The 20,305-nt window shown below is 44.5% G+C and overlaps 1 protein-coding gene across 1 annotated transcript; it reads right to left on the bottom strand.

Annotated features, from left to right (window-relative positions):
• Positions 1–8,076: 8,076 nt before the first annotated feature.
• Positions 8,077–10,972, bottom strand: LOC128755885 (alpha-2 adrenergic receptor-like). Its single transcript, XM_053859975.1, has one exon. It carries the CDS (start codon positions 10,828–10,830, stop codon positions 9,571–9,573), a length of 1,260 nt encoding a protein of 419 aa, XP_053715950.1. The 5' UTR covers positions 10,831–10,972; the 3' UTR covers positions 8,077–9,570.
• Positions 10,973–20,305: the final 9,333 nt, after the last annotated feature.

Here is a 20,305-nt window from a genome sequence, read left to right as displayed (position 1 = left end):
AAGGACTTTCCTGGAGTACACTCAACGTGACCCTGGGTGTATTTCCTCTTCACCAAAAAAAAAAGAGAGAGAGCGAGAAAGAAAAGAGGATCGTTTGGTGGTGAAAGCAGCCATCGAAGGTGAGTACTGGAATCGCGTGAGAAGGAAGGCAAGCCGCTGAAGTAGCAGCTGACTGAGCGGAGAGTGCACTGCCCTGGAGGTCAAAGCACTTCTGTCATATTAGCTTATACACAGAGCTGAGATTTTCAATAAATCATGGCCCAGAAGGATGCTGGGAGGCAGTTAGTGCTGCCCCCCTCCAGCCGGAAGAAACTACCTTTCACACTCTCCATGTTCAGTTTATTGACTTTCAAACGTGGGCTCATTGCATTTTCTCTGACATGACCTCACTTTCAATTCATGATGCCTCATTGGTTCACTACATTTCGGAGCAACTCCGCCTCCGACAGACTGCTAAAACTATGTCGTTCTAATGTTATGACCTTTATTCTTATTTATAGTTTGAGGTTGGAGTATGTCTTTTGGTTAATCATTAATACATTGTAAATGTGTAACAACACAGAGGATCACGTTGGTGACTCCTTAACTATGAAGTGTATATTGAAGTGGATTTTATCTGCATACCTGTTTTTGACAGGTGCTGACTGCATCTGACTGATGTATACCCTGGGATTACTTATTACATTTTGTCAGCACATTAGTTAGCATTCATTCATTTAAACATTCATTATTTTTCAGCTTGACTTTTGAATTGATCATAAATGGAAATAATTTTAGATGATCTGCAGCTGCCAGGAAATTTGATCTGATCCAAGCCTTCAATTCTGACGAATTTCAGAACATGTTTTTTCTTTTTTTTCTTTTCTTTTTTTAATAACCTCCCTATATGGGCAATGACACACACGAGCGCACACACAAAAGCGCGCGCGCACTCACACTGGTGGAATCATAAAAAAACGATTAAAAAAAAAAAAAAAAGCTGCCCAAAAACCATATAAACTGAAATAACACTCCAAGAAAAGCTTACTTTTGCTGCGCGATCCTCTCATTACTGACCAGTATGCATTCTTAATGATTCGATTGTTCAGTTATACAAACTGAGAATTGTGTACTTTGTTACTAATTTCAGAGAAGAATGCACAAAAATAACCAAAAACAAATAGGATATATACTTTTCAGACCTTGACTTTTTTCCCCATTAGGTAAACAACAGCAATGACCGCATTTGTCTTTCGTTTGGAGTAAAAAAAAAAAAAAAATAGTTCTGGTGAATAAACGTCAAACACGTCAAACTTCACCCAGCAGAATTTTAAATTAAACTTCACGAACGCCACAAACTGGTGATTGGACTAGAACTAGAAAACGATTACAATATGTCTCTGCGGAAGATTTTTTTTAGAATGAGTACTGTATAAAATGAGGAGTGAAAACAAACGGATGCACAAATCGTGACATTTTACGCCACAGGCTTCATTTAAATTTAAAAAATATAACATCGCCTGCAGAAACTGTTCCAACATATCTGGTTAAATATAATTTCTTACCAATTCTTGGAAGCGCACCTGGGAAGCATTTGGGTTTGTGGGGACATTTGGCCGGTTCCCACGAGGTTAAGCCTCAATTTGAGGATTAAAACTTCAGAATAACTAGGTCATTATTATTATGTACCAATTTGGTTTAGGCCCTGGTTAAGGTCAGCTATCTGTTTTGGATGGTTAGGTTTAGGGTGAGAGGCTGGGGGAAGGTTTATGAGATCGAGTGGTCCCCACAAAGCACAAGAACATAGATTACACGCGCGTGTGTGTTTGTGTGTGTGTGTGTGAAAGAGAGAAACTGAGAGAGCGAAGATGATTTGTTATAACGAGTGAGTCGTATCATATTCTGTATAGTCAAAAACATACACAAATATTGAATTACATTATAGGAAGTTATTTTCTAACGCTGTCGCTATCATCCGAATCTTATAAAATCAGTGTTTTCTAATTTAGGAAAGAATGAATGTGACTGAAGGTTTAACACTTATTGGCATTCATCGTTCGAATGATAGCGATAATTCAAAACTGAAAGTAATCGTAATTGTCCTATCGACCCCCCCCCCCCCCCCCAAAAAAAAAAAACAAAAAAAAAAAACAAACCACGTGTGATTGCGCATTGTCACCGCTAGATGGCAATGCCTTGGCAAATTTTCACTAGTTTTGTTTTTGACGTCTCAAGATGCTGCCGCAATTTCAAATGAAACTGAGGTAGAAGCTTTAATTGATCTATTTGTTTGACCCATGCACAATGTATGTGTGTTCATACTTCAGTATGAATATTACTCTGAGGACGGAGGAAGAAACGCTGGCCTGTATTTGAGAGAACACAGGAGGCTGAGTCCGTGCTTGGAGCTCACACTCATTTCTCATTGACGTGAAATATTCACGTCCTTCAACAACTTTAAAGAACCTAACTGAGACTTACTTTTCAACCCAGAAGGCTATGGATTGTTGAACCCCAACTGTTCGTCATCACGTTGACTCAACAGCACATGGACTCCTTGAGACCCAAGTTTTGTCTGGGCTGTATATTGACTTTCTTCTAGTGTGTGATAAGAGGGACTGAGCTGTTGTGACTAAAGTTGCTCTCTGCACAGGAGCGTTTTCTCAACCAGGAAATGATAATTACTTGATTATGTGATTATTATTACTATCATGAGGATGCTGATGATAGTAATAATCACAAGTGCAGCACATGAAAACATGTCAAATGAAGTTTTGATACCTTCTGAGGTGAGAGACATTGACATCCACATTGTGAACCTGGATGGAATGTTAGAGTCGGTGAGGAACATTTTCAGTCTGCTGGCTGTTGTTGAGCTCTTTGGCTTACGTTCTAGCCAGCTGGCGTTCACAAATGTGGGCTAGTCGATCAGCATTTAGAAAAAATGTCTTTCTTAAGGTGCAACTGCTTTTCACATGGGTAACTGGGGGGTGAGGGGGAGGCTGTCAGCACTGGAACTATTAGCGCACCATCCCTGAAGGTTTCTTCCTATTAAAGCCAGAGTGAACTCACACCGCAACATTGCTTTTTTGCCTTTCAGAACCATGATGGTTCCCTCTTTCTTTAACTGGGACGCATTAACTTTACTTACTAACCCTAAGCCTCAACGTAGGGACACTGCCTGCACCATCTTGTAGTGATCCAACAACAATAGAGCCATTTCAATGGAAATAAAAGAAGGACAGAAGGCAAGCACATCCAAAGACACAAGGCTGGTTTAACAACAGCTCCTGGATGAAAACAAAGCAGGAGAGAACATTCTGTTCTAGTTTTGAGAATGAATCTAGTGTACATGCAACATTTGCAATAAGGTCTCCCTCTTCATATGACATGGACATGTTTAACTTATATTAGAAAGACTATTGATAACGGCATGGTGAATAATAAATGTCCTCAAACAAGGTGATTATTCTTTCTTGCCTTCCGAGGCAAAGTTCAGTTATTGCTCCTTCTAAGTCATTCCGATCTCAAACTGCAAAAAGCAAAACACAAGAACAGGTCGGGTCTGATGAGTGTATGTGGTACTATCAACCAACTCAAGCGTGTCTTTGGTCTCTGTATCACAATGCAGTGATTCCTTGACTGGAGTTCTGGTTACAAACTCAGGCGGTCATGGGAGAAGGCAACTAAATTTGAAGGTGACCTCACTAGCAAGTGAACGTTGGTCTTGGCTCAGAACTGCTGACAGAATGAACCGCTGACATGAGGAAGACGACCATCTGGCTCCAGAGAGAGAAATCGCTCTGGTTGAACTCATGAGTATGGACGTGAGGAGGGGTCAGCAGGTCACCAGTGGGGGGGCTGCTGGATGTACAGGTGGAGGGCACTCAGGGGAGAGCTGAACAATGTATATGCATTTCTATATGCATCTATTTGTCAATGCTAGCCTTGTAGTCAGAGTACCAAAACGTAGACCGAGTCAAGTCCAAGACCATAGCATGCCAAGACAGAAACCAAACTGAATACAGTGCACAGCAGAGTTAGTCTGTCAGATTGAAAAGCAGATTCGATTTACTTTATGAATACCTAAGTGGTATCGCCCACAATACATTCTCTTGACATTTTTTCCAAAATGATTCATAAGGCACCATGATACTGGAAAAATCAAGAACTGAAATGTTTTCATTTACAAGATGATCAAATGTTTTTGAATAAACAGGCAACAGAGAAAGACGATAAATTTTCTTTTTATTTACTGTAATGTTGTATTTAGAGCTGGCTTGATTCTGACAGGTGGAGCTCATGGTTCCTCTTCATGACATGGATGTTGTTCATGGTATAATGCAGTGCTTACGTTAACTGGTTGCATTTGAACTCGGGAATTACACACATTTGTGATTTAGAAAAGCTGTGGTCTTGACTGGCTGTGAGAGAAAATCCAGAGTCCACCTTGGTCTAAGTCAGTGCTTCTCAAATAGTGGGATGGAGCGATTTGCGGGGAGGGGCCCATGTGATCTCGGGGAACATACTTTTTTGCTTTTTTTTTTTTCCAGGCAAATTTATGCACTTAAAGTCCTTTCTGTTACAGACAAAAACAATGTTAATAAAGTTATTCTTTACTGTAAATTGATCTATATTCATTTCTTTTTTCTTTTCTTTAACATTAACAAGGATCCCTGGATGCAAGTCCGGTGTGTTTCTGGTGGGGCTCGGTCTCTGCCAGGGCTGTGCTTGGTCTCCAATCCTTTTTTTTGGTTAACAGGGACAGGATTTCAAGGGGCAGCTCTGATGGAGAAGGTTTGCAGTTTAGTGGCTTGAAGATCCAGTCACTGCTATTTACAGTTGACTTGAGGTGGAGACCATTCACGAGTACTACTTCACTAGTGAACACACACAAGCTCACCCTTTCCTTCCTTTTGTTCGTGAGGACCAACATAATGCTCTCCCCAGCCTCTCAACTACCTTCACTGACCTGTTAACCCTCTAAAGCTTGTGCGGACGGGTCAAAATGTCTTCACAAAGAAAAATGTCCTCACAAGAAGGTGGCTTGTCAAGACTTGGCACTCACAAGTATGGTAAATCACGCCCACAAACATTAAATGACGTTTACTGTAATTTCTTTTGTATGTGTCTGCGTGTGTGAGTGTGTGTGTCCACAGTTGTAGCTGGTCAGTTCAGGTTCATAGGAGGAAACCAAGGACCTCACTCAAGTCTGTACTGTAGGTGCCGCATGTCCAAGTCAGTTCTCAGCTTATTTTTAAGAGGCGTCACTGAGCACTCAGCAACTGGCCCAGCGAGCCACTCTCACCTGATTCACAGTCCTCTCACAGCGCCAGGCACCATAATGAGGGGACGTCTGCTTTGTTTCAGCCTCCTGAGTAGTTACAGATCAGTGGAACGCTGATTGCAGAACGCCGCAGGGGCTTTTCTTTCTCCTTTTCTTTTTTTACTTTCAAGCATCTTTTCACACCCAATGGCTTCCTTATGTACGCTCCACGCTCTGGGAATTCCTGCTTTCATCCAGGAGCCTTCATAACCATTTCAATTGCTGTTGTAATTATAGTGTGAGATTTATTAAAGTAAAGGTTCCGGAAAATGAACAGCAATGTAATTATTTTCTGCTGCAGATGTAAGGCTGGTAATGACCTGTGATAACCTGTGACTCCGGGGCACATCTTCCCTCCTGCTGCTGGATAAACACGTTCTGTGGAATAAAACTCAGGCCGTTTACTTCAGAGTTTAATAACAACAACAGCAAGACATTCAGTGTCTGTCTCAATACAATTGTGTGGCGCCTCACAGGATGATTCATTTCAGCGGGATGAAGGTGCAGCAGTGGGAGCTCACAAGGAGGATGAATTTGAGAATATATTTTAGTTGATCTCCCACGGAAGTCAGTGTGCCTCATTCTGTTGCATCGCACTTGTGCAAACAACAGAATTGTGAGACAGATACTGTGACATCCTGCTTGATGAACTTAAGATGTTCTGGGCCGCACCGTTCAGAGACTCATGAGAGACACACACCCAAAAGGACGGCTGGGAAACAGAAGCACGCAAACATGAGTTTTCTTCTGACAGAGCCTTTTCACTTTTCCTGACAGCAACCTCTCACCTGGTGTTGTTAGTGGGATGAACAGGGATGAGGACGGAGGCACACCAGGAAGGGCTGGAATGATTCACATTTGAGGTTGGACCATCATTCTGCTGGACGTAGCTTCACACATTTCTGAATATCAGTGGAGTAGAGTTTGAGGATGACTGCATGTTGATATCATTTTAGTGTAGCTGACACTCACTCAGCAAATGCCACTGACGCTGTCAGTGAAGAGCGACATGGAGGGAGTTGGTTCAGTGTAATGGACAACATTTTTCAAGTGAACACAGCGGCCGTGTGTGATGACCAGAGAGTGTTTGGATTTCGAATAAATCTCTTGATCACACTGTCAAGCCCCAATCTGGGGAGCAAGTCTGATCAGAAGACTTCAAGTGACAAGTGACAGGGACGCTGAAGCAGAGCTGACATCACTGTGGGAGTCTGAAAACGCAACAACCGTCAGAAAATGTTATGTCAACGGTAACAGAAGCGTTATAGAAGCATCTGACACCGTTTTTAAATGGCCAATTCACAAAACAGTCTTGTGTTGAGGGCTTGTTTTTCGTCCTTGCCCTTTAAATCTGAATTCATCCGCTGCAGAAGTCTGACAGCAGCATTGTTCCATCCAAAGCTCCACTGAGATAATGTGCCAGACGACCACCCGGAGCTTTGTTCACATGACAATGACGACTTGTCACGCACGCTGGTGTGGCTCTACTCTTTGTGAGACTAACTGCTGAAAAAAAAAAGGATGAAAAATGACTGGCATTAAACTTGATGGTTGCGTACCGCCTCTCCTCTGAAGGATTGTTCAAAGTGCTGTCTTGAAGCAAAAACAAAAGCTCCAATGTTTCACAGAGGAGGACTTAAGTTGTTCCTGTGCTGGTGAAGGTTCAGCCGCCCGTCGATGAGAGGCCTCTCAAGGCTGTGCTGCAGCTTTCATTCCCTCAAACCTGCAGGTAGCCAATTGCTCTGCTTGTGCGAGCTAGTGAATGATGGCGTTTTCTCCAGAGCGATGTAAATTCCTGGCTGTGAGCAGCAGCAGATGCAGTCATAACACTTTGCATGTGGTTTGAGGAGAGCTCAGCCAGCTGCAGTGGACAGTACAGGGGACGCAGGATGAGTTCACGTGAGGAGCTCCACTTTTACCTCACTTCTGCCTTCAGGCTCTCCAGGGGTATTGGATTATGAGGCAGCCAGAACAAGCATCAAACTTGATGTGCTCAAAGGTCACAGACATACGGAGGACCAGAGAGACTCCATCAGAGCAGCTCCATCAATTTCGCCAGCTCTAGTGTGCTCTTGTTCCGATGTGCAGTCCTCCCTTCAGTCCAGTAAAGTGAAGGGACAGCTTGTTCACACCCCAAGATATTCTCTCGGTTTACTTCATGATACTGATAAATACTGATAAAGGCAGTCAGTGATTCACTGCAACGCAAGGTTGGTCATGCTTAAACAATTCCACTGAAGTCCGACCTCCCATGCGACTGAAGTGTACATGGTAAACACCCAGCTGGCACCCACGCTGACTGAAAACATGTGTCATCAGATGAACATGGTCCCCTTTGGTAAATGACACAAACGCACCAAGACAATTGAAGCATCCACTTTGGAAGAGGTAGTATCTTAAAAACACAATGGTGTGCAAGTGAAAGATGAGCTTATAAGCTGGTGTTCGGGCTCTTCGTTCTACTGTCATGCACTAAATGACCGCTCAAGCGATCCAAGTTATTCTTCCATAGCAGACATGGCTGTTAGGGCAGGATGTGAGCTGCACACAAGATGTTTTTATTTCACAAGAATGGAGGTCAAAGGCGAGGACATGCGTGAGCAAGAGCCTGGCAACCACCAACAACAACTGTTGAAGGCAGCAGCAGAGTCTGTGGGCAGACGTGACAGCACGTGGGTAACGGTCCCCAAACATCTCAAAAACCACACCCAGACGGGCTTCAGATCACATGTGTCCCCTTAGTAAAGGAATGCATCACTCAAACACTGGACATTCACTGGACGACAATCAAACCTGAGAAATCTGGGATCAGGAAACTTAATAATTACATTAGTCATTACCGAGACTGTGGAGAGTCTGGAGATTTATTAGGTCTGGTCAGAAGAGAAGAGAGTTATCAGGATGAAAAAAACAAATACCAGTCCAACTGAGAATTATTTCAACTCAGTTTCAGCATGATGTGAAAATTCACTTAAATTCAAGACAAGCTTGGAACCAAACAGACCATCTGTCTCAAACTTAGTATCATCAGTAATGCCACCTTTTGTCAAGAGTGAGTGAGTATGTGTTCCTGTTGGACCCACCAATGTCTGGTTGTAAACGGTTCATCTGTTTCCTCCAGTCCTCTCCATGAAGGGAGGGAGAGTGGGCACCAGACAGCAGTCGTCATTCAAAAACTAAGTGAAGACCACTTGAAATGATCTTAGTTCCGCCCACACTATCAGGTCCTCAGTGATGTTGTGTGGTCCTGACTCACTAGCAAAACTGCTGTTCTTGTGCAGTGCTCCTGGAGTGCAGTGGTCACTATCGTCTGAGTGAAAGACACTGAAAGGCAGCCCAGTTGGATCACGGCACTTGTGCCATCTTGCAGATTTAAAATCCATGAAAACAGCCCTGTGCATCAGAAAACAACTCATCACAGCTTGGTTCTGAATGGGGCTAATACTGTATGTAAATGACAAGTGTTAGATTTGAATAGTAAACTCCACGCATGCCAAGACTAAGGCCAGTCTTGTTAGCATGGATGAGGAAAAGAGTACATTTTTGCATATCAAATAGCTTAGACTAGGTGTCTATTATAGTTTATTCCACTTTTATATGTACTTGAATCAAGGATTTGGGTACTTTGAAGGAAACAAATCGTGACTCATTCCTTGACATAGACTTCAAATGTGCAAGATGTACGCTGGCAGCATAAACAGTACAAGAGTCAGCCACTAGGGAGCAATAATGAGGCGTGGGTCAGGAGCACCGTGCTTGTTTCACACCACATATTTGAATTTGTGTTATTGATAGAAACTAGATGAGGATGCTGCGTGAACACCGGAGAGGAGGCCGCGGGGCAGACCCACTGCAGAAGAAGAAAGACGGTCTGATCCAAAATAATCTATGAAATGGACTGAGAGCACCTGTATATCCCTCCTGAAGAGCTGGAGTGGGTTTTGGGGAGAGGGAGGTCTGAGCCTCTTTGTTTCGTTGCAGCCCCCGCGACCTGACTTCAGCTTAGCTGTGGAAAATGGCTGGATGAGGCAAATATTGTCTCTGAGTGAGATCCCACACTCAGAGACAATATTTGCATTGTCATCAGAGAGGAGATAAAAGTGGAGGAGGTCAGGGATGATAAGCACAAACAAGAACGTAAGAACATTTTCTGAACATATTCAAACACGATAGATCCATAAGAAGAGGGTAACAAACGTGTTGTCCGGTGGAGGAATAAGACACAAGATCATAGTTCATCACTGATGACTTCACATCGGTGAAGACTAGAACGACTGCCTCCATGGCTTGCAGAGAATCTTCTGGAAAGCCCTTCGGAAGTCTCTGTTGAAGATGGTGTAGATGGCCGGGTTGAGGGAACTGTTGCAGTAGCCAATCCAGAAGAAGAACTTGAAAAGTGGTTCGGGGATCTTACAGGAGTCCCGACATATGCTGTACAGGCTGTAGCTGAAGAAGAAGGGAAACCAGCAGACCACAAAGACGCCCATGACCACGGCTAGAACAAAGGTGAACCTCTTCTCCCGGGCCTGGGTGACCTTCTTCTTGGCCAGCGAGCTCCGGCGACGCTTCCTCCGTGAAGTGAAGAGGTCCATGGATTTATTACTCACCCTGGAGAGTCGGGCGGAGTGTTTTGAAAGGGAGCCGAGCTGCTTTGTTGTCTCTTTGGTATTTGGTTTGTGACCTCTGGCCTCAGAAGAGGAGCTTTCTTCCAGGTCCTCTGTGTGGCCAACAGTCACGGAGGGTGGACACTGACAGTGGCCGTTCTCCCTCCCACCATGGTACGGTGATGTGTCTTTGCTCAACCCATTCTCAGTCTGAGTCACACCATCTGACCTGGCCTCTTTGACTGACATGGCTCTGGTCCGAGTCTTAGCCACCTGGTAGATCCTAACATAAACCAAGATCATGATCAAGCAGGGGGCGAAGAAGGAGGCAACACTGGAGCAGAGGATGTACCAGGTGTCATCGTTGAGCTCACACTGAGGCTGAGCGCTCTGATCACTGCTGCTGTCAAGGGAGACCAGCGGAGGGGACGAGATGGATGCGGAGATCAGCCAGACGACCAGAATGATGCACTTGACGCGTTTCGGAGTCCGCTTCAGGTTGTATTCCACTGCCTGTGTGACGGACCAGTACCGGTCCAGGCTGATGGCGCACAGATGCACGATTGATGAAGTGCAGAAGAGAACATCCAGCGCCAGATAAATAGCGCACCAAACTTTCCCGAAATACCAGTATCCCATAAGTTCGTTTGCGAGGGAGAAGGGCATCACCAAGGTAGCGACCAGGATGTCCGCGGTGGCCAGAGACACAAGGAACAGGTTCTGAGGGGCTTTCAGCGCCCGGCTGGTCAGTACCGCGATGACCACCAGGATGTTCCCGATGATCGTGAAGAGAATGAGGAAAGTGACCAGCGCAGCGATGCCCGCGGTTGCTGCGAGAGAATAGCCGCCGTCCCGAGCCCTGGACGCGTTCAGGTGGATGACCGTGAACGCATCGTCCCCACTGGCGTTATTCGGATCCATCCTGATCTTGGACGAGGAGAGACGCGCCTCCGAGTTCCCCGGTGTCACTTCTTAAAGATGAGGCAAACCGCACACACCTGAGGACGTGCGCACAAGTAAAAAAGTCCTCATTTCCCGCGCAGCCACAGGACAGAACAACATTCTCAGCCTGGCTCCAGTCAGGAGTGGAGTGATGCCCACTCCGCTCCCTCAGCACCGGGGTCCCAACACCCCCTCCCCTCCACCACGCTCCATCACAGCCTTGGTGATGGTGACCGATACACACAAAACACATCTGGACGATGGATAACTATAACAAGTCAGGCAAATCACTTTTGGCTTTAGAATCACAATATTGAATTATCTATCTATCTATCTATCTATCTATCTATCTATCTATCTATCTATCTATCTATCTATCTATCTATCTAGCTATCGATCTATCTATCTATCTATCTATCTATCTATCTATCTATCTATCTATCTATCTATCTATCTATCTATCTATCTATCTATCTGTCTGTCTGTCTGTCTGTCCGCCGTCCGTCCGTCCGTCCATCTATCTATCGCTCTATCTATCTATCTATCTATCTATCTATCTATCTATCTATCTGTCTGTCTGTCTGTCTGTCTGTCTGTCTGTCCGTCCGCCGTCCGCTGTCCGTCTATCTATCTCACTATCTATCTCACTATCTATCTATCTATCTGTCCATCAATCAATCAATCTATCTATCTATCTGTCTGTCTGTCTGTGTCTGTCTGTCTGTCTGTCTGTCTGTCCGTCCGTCCGTCCGTCCATCTATCTATCTGTCTGTCTGTCTGTCTATCTATCTATCTTTGTGGCCATTGTTATCACTATTTCTCTTATCTTAGCGTGAAATCTCACAGGTGAAAGAACAGATCTGAGTCGGTTGGCTCTGCATGGGTTGACGTTTGTGACATTTGGGAACATGATATTTCAATAAGGGATGATTAATGATGTGTGACATGTCCAAAGCTGCTCAGAAATATTTTGTGAGCTTGCTTGAAGCGAGCAGGAGGAGATTGGTGATGACACCTATCAAATAATATCCATGCTGGCTCAAGATTATTGGAGCCAGTGAGCATATTGTGTCATAATGCACACTCTGATCTCCATGTTGCCTGACTGCACAGTGAAGACCAATGCCTTGTTCATCAAGTTTATTAGCACAGAAAGCAAAGCGACGGGAAAGAATGAAAATGATGTTGCAGCCCAGGTCATTATTCATGCAGAGTCACATTAGCAGCGCGGTGCGTATTTATGAATCACAGCTCACAAGTGACAGAGTGATTTCATTCTCATTCTAAGGTGCCTTATAATGCCATATAAACCACTCCCATACTTCCAATATGTGATTGTGCATTACATACATGTGTCAGCGGGATAAAGTTCTACAAGGGAACGCACTTCACAAGGGTTGAAGTTTTGTGACCTTCAACCATCAGACCAGATGCAGGAACATCGGAAATCAGATCCATTCAGAAGAGAACATACCTAAATATGAAACAGGTCACCTCAGAGGTCAACTGCAAAAACAACAGAAAGTAGCAAGCCAAAGAATGGATGACATCATGACATCTACTACCTCATTTTGAAGTGAGGGATTCAAGAGTGTCAACATAACAAACAAATTATTATAATAATATTATAATGTAACAAATTATTATACTACTAAAGATTGAGTAGATCAGTATCATATTGGATCATTTTATTAAAAAAAAAAACTAGAAGTGGAATCTTGTACAGTGAAACCTCATTTATCACGGGGGTTACGTTCCAAAAAGAACCCGTGATAGGCGAAATCCGTGAAGTAGTCAGCTTTTTTTTTTTTTCTACAGTTACTATACAATACTGAACTACTAGCGGACAAACTCTGACCTTTTTGCATCTTTGTTAAAACTTATTGCTGCCTTCCTCCTTATGTTATTTTCCTCCTTCTTTATGGACCGTACCGAAGATTTATTCCGTAATGGCGCCCGACAGCAGCATAGCTTCTGCCTTCCTTCAGCGTGTAGAGAAGTTTTACTTTTTCTGTGATATTTATCATCTTTCTCTTCTTTTTGGTGCGTCCTCAGGTGCCTTTGCTGGTGCAGAACGTTTCGGGTTGTATCATGGAGTAAATTTGCAAACGTAAATTTGGCAAGCTGTACAGAGACGAGGCGCGGAGACTGTTCACGTTGGTTAGTCCCTTAGCCAATCAGGATGCAGAACACAATGCACTGTTAAAAAAAAAGAATAAAATAACTGCACTAAAAAAATCTGTGAAACAGCAAAGCTGCGAAAGGTGAACCGTGTTATAGCGAGGGTTCACTGTACATAATATTTGTATGTTGCTTATTCTAATTTGTCACTGATGTTACTGAGGCCGGATACAGCCACTGAAAAGGTTGCATGTGTTGTTGCAAAATAAAGAAAACAATCCTGATGACTACTCCTGCTCCTGATCACTCCGAATCCAGCCATAACCAGAACCCCTTCCTTTCACAACGTCGCCCCACAAATCCTTTACAACAAGCAGCATGACAAGCATGCTTACCAAACACGACTCAACTCGTGGAGCTAATCGCCCCAAAAACCATGTTCTCTATCCCCATTATCCAGAGTCAAGCCATCTGTTCATTTCATCCTCACTCCATGTGAAGAATCATTCAGAAGTCATCCAGCACATCAGCTCATGTTCTAGTCCCCGACGGACTTGAATGCTTGTCGTGTCTTCTGTCATGAAATTCTGAACCTCTTTGTTAGTGTCGCTGTGCAGCTGCTCTCTCATTGGTTGTGCAGTCACAAGCCATTCACCCCCCTCATCAAGTCTATTCTGTGAGGAGTCAAGTCCTCTTAAAAGCAGGAGCTCATCGCTGGTGAATAGATCTCTGCCCAATGCTGCAGGATCCGCCTTCACTGTGCACATAACCCACTGAGCAGGACCTGAAGAGTCAAAGAGGACCTCACGTGCTAAACCCAGTCACCTCTGAATCTGCAGTGATTCTGTTCTCTTACGAAATCACAACACAAGCTTGCAGCTGCCTGGTTTCCATTTCTTCATGAGAAATAATATGGTTAATATACGTTCCTATAATACATTTAACTGCAAAAACACAGGATTGCACGACCAGACTGGTACTGGCGAGCCATGTTTACCTGAGCCTTTGCTTTGTCATGAGGGCGGTTAAACCTACCTGAGAGAGACACATTTGCTTTCATCTGAAACACACTACTGCAGCACTGTGAAGACAAGTGTATATTGCAGGAAGTGTAGAGAGTAGACTCTTCTCCCAGACTGTGTCCTCAATCATTTGTGAACAAACTGGTAAGCCGTTACCTAGCCACACAGTCTGGCAAAAAATCGAATGTTATTCAATTTATTCCTAAATGCATTTGCATTACTTTGAAATTACCGTTCACCTACTGCGAAGAGTGGTTTAACCCTGGACCGTGGTCACTGCCAGATGTCCTACCGTGACATTTATCTGGCGAGCGCATGTTGTGAAATTACATGAATTTCAGAAACGGCGAGTCAAGAGGATTTACTCTGTAGATTCAGAAAGAAGGATGTTACATTCCGGTGCTGTCCACAAAGACGAAGAGTTTCACACGCAGCTAATGCTTCAGAGTCTTTCTCTTAAACAGCATATTTGACTCCAGCTTGTCCAAGATTGACTGACAGCTAAATGCTCCAGTCTGAATGTGGGGCACAGAGGTGCAGCACAGTGGAGCGATGGCTAGCCCTGCTGCCTCTCAACAAGAAGGTTCAGGGTTCAGCTTTGGACTTTTCTGAGTGGAGTCTGGTTTCCTCCCTCTGCCCAAAGATATGCTCTCTAGGTAAAACGGACACCCTAAAATAAACCCAAAGTGTGTGTGTGTGTGTGTGTGTGTGTGTGAGTGTGTGTATGCGTGTGTACCCTGCGATGGACTGGTGACCTGTCCAGGATGTATTCCCGCCTCTCGCCCAGTGACTGCTGGGATAGGCTCCAGCACTCCCCACAAGCCTGAACAGAACTAAGTGAAGATGTACAGTATGTATAGCAGATTTGAGGGTCAACGCTGATGGTCTATTCGGTGATAGCGAGTCGGTGAATGTGGTCTGTCTACTATTTTCCGCGACAAGTGATTCAGCACAGAAGAAGCTACAAACAAAACCAAATTTCTACGTTTTCAAGCACAAACCACACAAAAACAGCAGTCAAACTGGGACAAAACAAGTTTAACAGCTCAATAATAGACAAAGAATTTCAAGATTTAAAGGTTTTCAATTGACTGTTCTTGAAAGCAAATTGAAATAATACAAGGTCTTGTGATTGTGGTGTTGCATTGATAAATGTTATCAACTACAAAATCTAAAATTCCAGTAAGTTTAACCCAAATAACTACGTTGTCCATTATAAATGATACATACAGAGTGTGAATGGACTAAAATGGCATTAACCAGAAAACAGTGATAAGCTATAGCTAATAAATAGTGAATGTTTCGGTCCTCTCTAACACGTTATACGTTCAAACGTCCTTTGACAACTGGCGCATGAGCGAGTATCAGATCCAACCACGTCTTGAATGCCTCTCCTTCTCCTAACAGTAAACCACAGCTCAACTATTGCTCAGCTATTAACCTCTGCTCTTCAGCCTGTCATGAACATTAGACACAGTGAGCCAGAAAATGTGGACGAGATTTGGAATGAGCGAGATGAGATCAGGAACATACGAAAGCTCAAGCACCAGGACTGGAACAACGAGCAACAAGAGCGAGGCACAGTGGACTGGTGTCCTGGAGCTTCTACACTGGAGTCAGGTAAACTGATTGTACATAGGTTGCAGCCATTTCTGTGAAAGTTGGACAAGCCAAGTTCCAATCCGGTGAGTCTGGGTTTTATGAACTCGCTTCTTGAAACCTGATCTACTACTTCTTTCATTCATTTGAAGGGACCTGTATTTGATGCACAACAGTGATCTCTTCCCAAAAACATTCTTGGTTATGTTGATGTTCAAAGACAAAGGTGCATCAGGCCATGGTCTCATAAACAGACAGATCGAAAGTGACATCACCATTTGACTCCTCAGAAAGCTCCTGATCATATGGAATTGGTTCACATTTTATTCTTGAACAAAACCCGTTCATGTCTCTCTTCATTGAAAGACACAGCTCATGCACCATTTGAATATGAGCTTTTCTTCCATCTGTGCATGGCTCATTCTCCTGCTCAGAATGACTTCTGTCAATGGCACTTCTCAGCCATATTCACTTTCTCACAGACAGAGATTCCATACTGTGACTGGCTCCTCATTGTGCTTGTTATACGTCTTGTTTTGTCCCTTTGGTATCCCTTCATGACCTCAAACATCAGATCGAATCACTGCCATGTCTCTGTTGTTGACTGTTGGAGCTGCTCCCGTTCATCAGCTGCTCCGACTCTCAGCAGGACTGTTTCTACACAAGCGAATGTGAACAAGGTTGAGTTGCTCTGAGCGTCTCACTCGGCCAGAGGGCTGTACAACACCGCGCCTCTCCTGAGGCATCCGTGTGAAACAAGTCTGACACGCATGCCTACGACTGTGTGCTCGCTGACTGTGTGATAAGATGTTCACAAGAATCTGTCCAGTGAGCTGAGGAATTGAGTTCTTTGTTGGTCCAGGAGGGCTGCAGTGTGATGCATTGTGTGCCTGACATCCTTCTGTGTCACTATTGACTGTACAGCAGTCCGTGCAACAGTAGATCTTGAGTCCAGCATCCAATTCAAGGTCTCAAGACAAAGAAAACAACAGACATGGCATAGTGTGACGAGGAGAGGTCTGTTCTTCAGAAGGCTCTGAGTCAATATTCCATCACCTGCCAAGTAAAGTGAATGTGACAGAGCCGAGTTGCTGCCACAACTCAAAGATCCATGATTGGAAGCAAAGGGTGATGGTTCGAGGCTCCAGCATGCGGCACAAGGAGGAACATCTTGGCCCCTCAAACTCTGAACCACTCGCTGTGGGAATGCTGCCACAGCGATTGTGTTGATAATGTGCTCCGTGTTCACATCATCAGCTCCACACTTTGAAGTCCAGATCACTGTTGCAAGCTGTCCATTATTCCATCGTGGTTAGTCCGTCACTTTATTGAACATTGTTTTTGTAGCTGTTCTGATGCTCTCCTGTGCTTTGTCTTGCTACTGTATGCGGCAACCACACAAGCGTCTCCCACATACATTTGAAACAAGCACCAAATTGCACGTACACTCACCTGAAGAATTATCACGTGATCAAACGTCGTGGGCCACAGGTCTGCGACGGTTGGTGCGATTGTGTCACAGAAGACAGATGGAAGTCAGATGGAGACCACAAAGTGCACTATAAAAAGACAGTTCGGAATGATCGGACTGATCCTGACGTTCAACAGTCATCCCTACATCTTTAGACTTAGTAGACTTGTTTGTTTGCATTTTTAATGGGGTATGCGGCGTACAAACTGGCCTGTATACTAGTTAAATGTTGAAAAGCATGCATGTAGCCAGGCAACAACAGTATGTGTTTAGGCTGTCACTTGTTGATGGCATCACGCCCAGCATGGTTCAACATATCCCAGCAGAGTACAGTGAAGAAGGACATACTCGATGACTGTGCAGTAACAATGTAGTCAATGCATTGCCTGCACTTTTCCTGGACTGAATATGTAGAACAATATGTGGTGGAGTCTATTCATTTTGTGAACATGGAGGAAGAATAGCGACATTGCTGAGCTTGAGATCTCACCACATCTGTCTGATGTCCGACATAAAATGACGAAGAAGTTAGTGTGTCGGGTTAGAGGTTACCATTGACATAATGTACATCAATGGGACTCATCGGATGTACTCGCCTTCTGACAAATCCACACATACACATATATTTTCCCTTCGTAGGAAGATCTCTGCATCCCTCATTAGCAGAGCATCTTGTTTTTAGAATTACTTCTCACAGGTTCACAAGTGTTGAACCTGTGAGATGGAGAGGTCATCTAATGCAGATTATGCAGCAGTCGAAAGCCTGAAAACAAGAGAAGGCTGCTGATACTCAGACTCAACAGTGTGAGTAATCTTCTCCCAGACACATGATTTAGCACTCGCTGCTGTCTGTCACTCGTCCCGAAGAGGGCTCCAGCACTTGTGGAGGAAGAGGATCAACATCAGTCTATTCCTGGGGGACGACTGCAGTGCTGGCTGGTGCGCTAATGGAGCAGACACCAACCTGTTGCTGCGGTTGAAAGTCGAACCACCTTTTCATAGAACATCTCCCAAAACTATGACAAACAAGCAGTGACTTGGCAGCTTCTCACTGAAACATTTCCACACATGAACCGTTGTAGGTAGCAGCTGTGGGGAATCAAAGCGATGCTGTAGTAGTTTTTCAATCACAAACAATCCAGATAACATGTAGCAATGAGAACGTTCACTAGCTGACATTTCAGGAAGTCAACAGCAATCTTCATTAGAGAACCTGGCCTTTCAGAGCGCTGACATTTAGCCGGCTCTGGATTGGTTACAGAGGAGGAAGTACTCTGGCCTCCTGCACTCTCTTCTTGCTGTCCGTGTCCCTTTCAAATACGTTAGCTGGCCTGGAGCCACTGGAAATACGAGGCACTGGTTTGGATCATAGGTCTAAACTGGGGACAAATCAATAAGATTAGTCCAAAAATCCAGTCAAACCAGTGCAGCGTCAGCAGTGCTGACCTGACCCCATCGCGTCATCAGCACATCTTTCACAGATGGCTGTTGTGCTTCCAGAACCAGAGGAGGATTATTCAGGCGAGAGGCTTCGATCTTCAGCCATTTATCCACCCCAAACATGAGCGGCACATTCATCCATCGTGCTCAGTTTCTAAAGGAGTAAAGTCACGACATGTAATGAAGCTCTGTGAATTTTATGCGGAACATTTATTCAGCTCTATGTTGAGTTTCTTCAGCATCTCCTGCTTCCTCTGTGACATTTCTATTGCAGTGTTTGCACGGCATAATATGAACTATTACCTGGAGGATTTCTCCAGCACTGTGTGGTCGTTCAACACGTAACCCAGGGAACACAAGCTTCGATGGCCGATGTTACCAACACCGGTCGGTTAGTGAAATTATACCAAGTGTTTTATGAGGTGTCACCCATGTTTTGTTAAATGAGAAGATTGCATGCCTTTGAGCGCAATGACAATTCTCTTAAACTCAATTATAATGACCTAATTTTTAATCGTCAAATTGAGGCTTGGACTTGAGGAGACCGGCCAAAACGTACGTGCAAACTGGTCCCCACGAGTATAGCTACACGAGATGCACACACACAAACAAATGAACTAAGCACATGGAGAGGACATCATCTCTGTGACATGCGGTTTCAAAAAAGCAGGTTCATTTTTCTGTTCAGATCTGCCGGCACACCAGGCAAGCGCCACGTCCCTGAGGCACTTCCATCACATCACACGTCTTCTATACTTTGACAACTCAAATCACACACTCTCATAACTCTTGGTCGGACTCAACGTGCTCCATGCCATATCTTCTTCCTTCCACTTTTGAAGTATTGTGGGCCTGGTGGCTGAAGTGCAACAAGAGACGGCAAGGACAGCCTGTGTGTTCAACTGAACGCTGCCCATCAAACTTGGCAGTTACTTTGTGCTATCACTGCAGCAGAGGAACACACACACAGTCCTGATGTGACTGTTCACAGAAGGAACCTCTCAGTGCTCCTTCTCTCTGCAGTTGAGCTTGGTCACATGTTTGTAAGCTGTGTTGTGAACAGCGTCACACTCAAGCAGTAGCTGCAAATATGAGTTCTCTTTCACAGGTTTGGTGAAAGAAGGCGGAAGCAACTGTTCGCACATTCTATTGCTCTTATTTATGAGGCATGAATCATCTCTCTCATGGACACACACCATCAGACTTGGAAAGAATACGGTATCAGCTACCATCCACCCCCTGCACCTCCGAACATGAAGTTAGCAGCATCTGAACCGATCGTCCACTGTGAGTCACTAAGAGAAGCACACTGCGACAACTGGATCAGCCGTGAAAGCAAATGATGGTCAGAGTCACCTGAGTATGAGTCATCGACTCTGAATATGCAGGTGTTATCTCACAATGGCAGAGAGATCGCACACAAGCAGGCGTGAGCCTGGTGGTGACTCATGGAAAGACGGGACACAGAGAGTGCCCATTTTGTTGACTGCTGCTCTGAGTCGCCGTCTTCATTGCAGCAGTGATGGATGAAGATAGCAACTTCTGACTTCAGCAGATGTTTCAAGTTAGGTTTCCCAACACAACAATGGACTTTCTCAGTCTTTGTCAGAGCAGGTCTATTGACCTCCACTTGACCTTCATGTGGACGATGATGAAGGAGTGAACTGATCAGGATGCCAGCGAACGGACTGTGGAGTTGCTGCTGTTGTTTTAATCAACTTAAGTGCCGTTTGCCTGAAATAAAGAGGCGATCAACATCCAAGCCTGCTCCAGATATCGCTCCAGCGTGTTGCAGACGTTT

Source organism: Synchiropus splendidus, chromosome 3, assembly GCF_027744825.2.
Source record: "Synchiropus splendidus isolate RoL2022-P1 chromosome 3, RoL_Sspl_1.0, whole genome shotgun sequence".
NCBI classification, from domain to species: Eukaryota; Metazoa; Chordata; class Actinopteri; order Syngnathiformes; family Callionymidae; genus Synchiropus; species Synchiropus splendidus.
Note: the sequence above shows the minus strand (reverse complement) of the source record. Positions and strands in the feature narration are given on the sequence as shown.

Excerpts from the sequence above, each read along its gene's own strand:
- LOC128755885 (XM_053859975.1), bottom strand. The coding sequence starts at position 10,830 with ATGGATCCGAATAACGCCAGTGGGGACGATGCGTTCACGGTCATCCAC.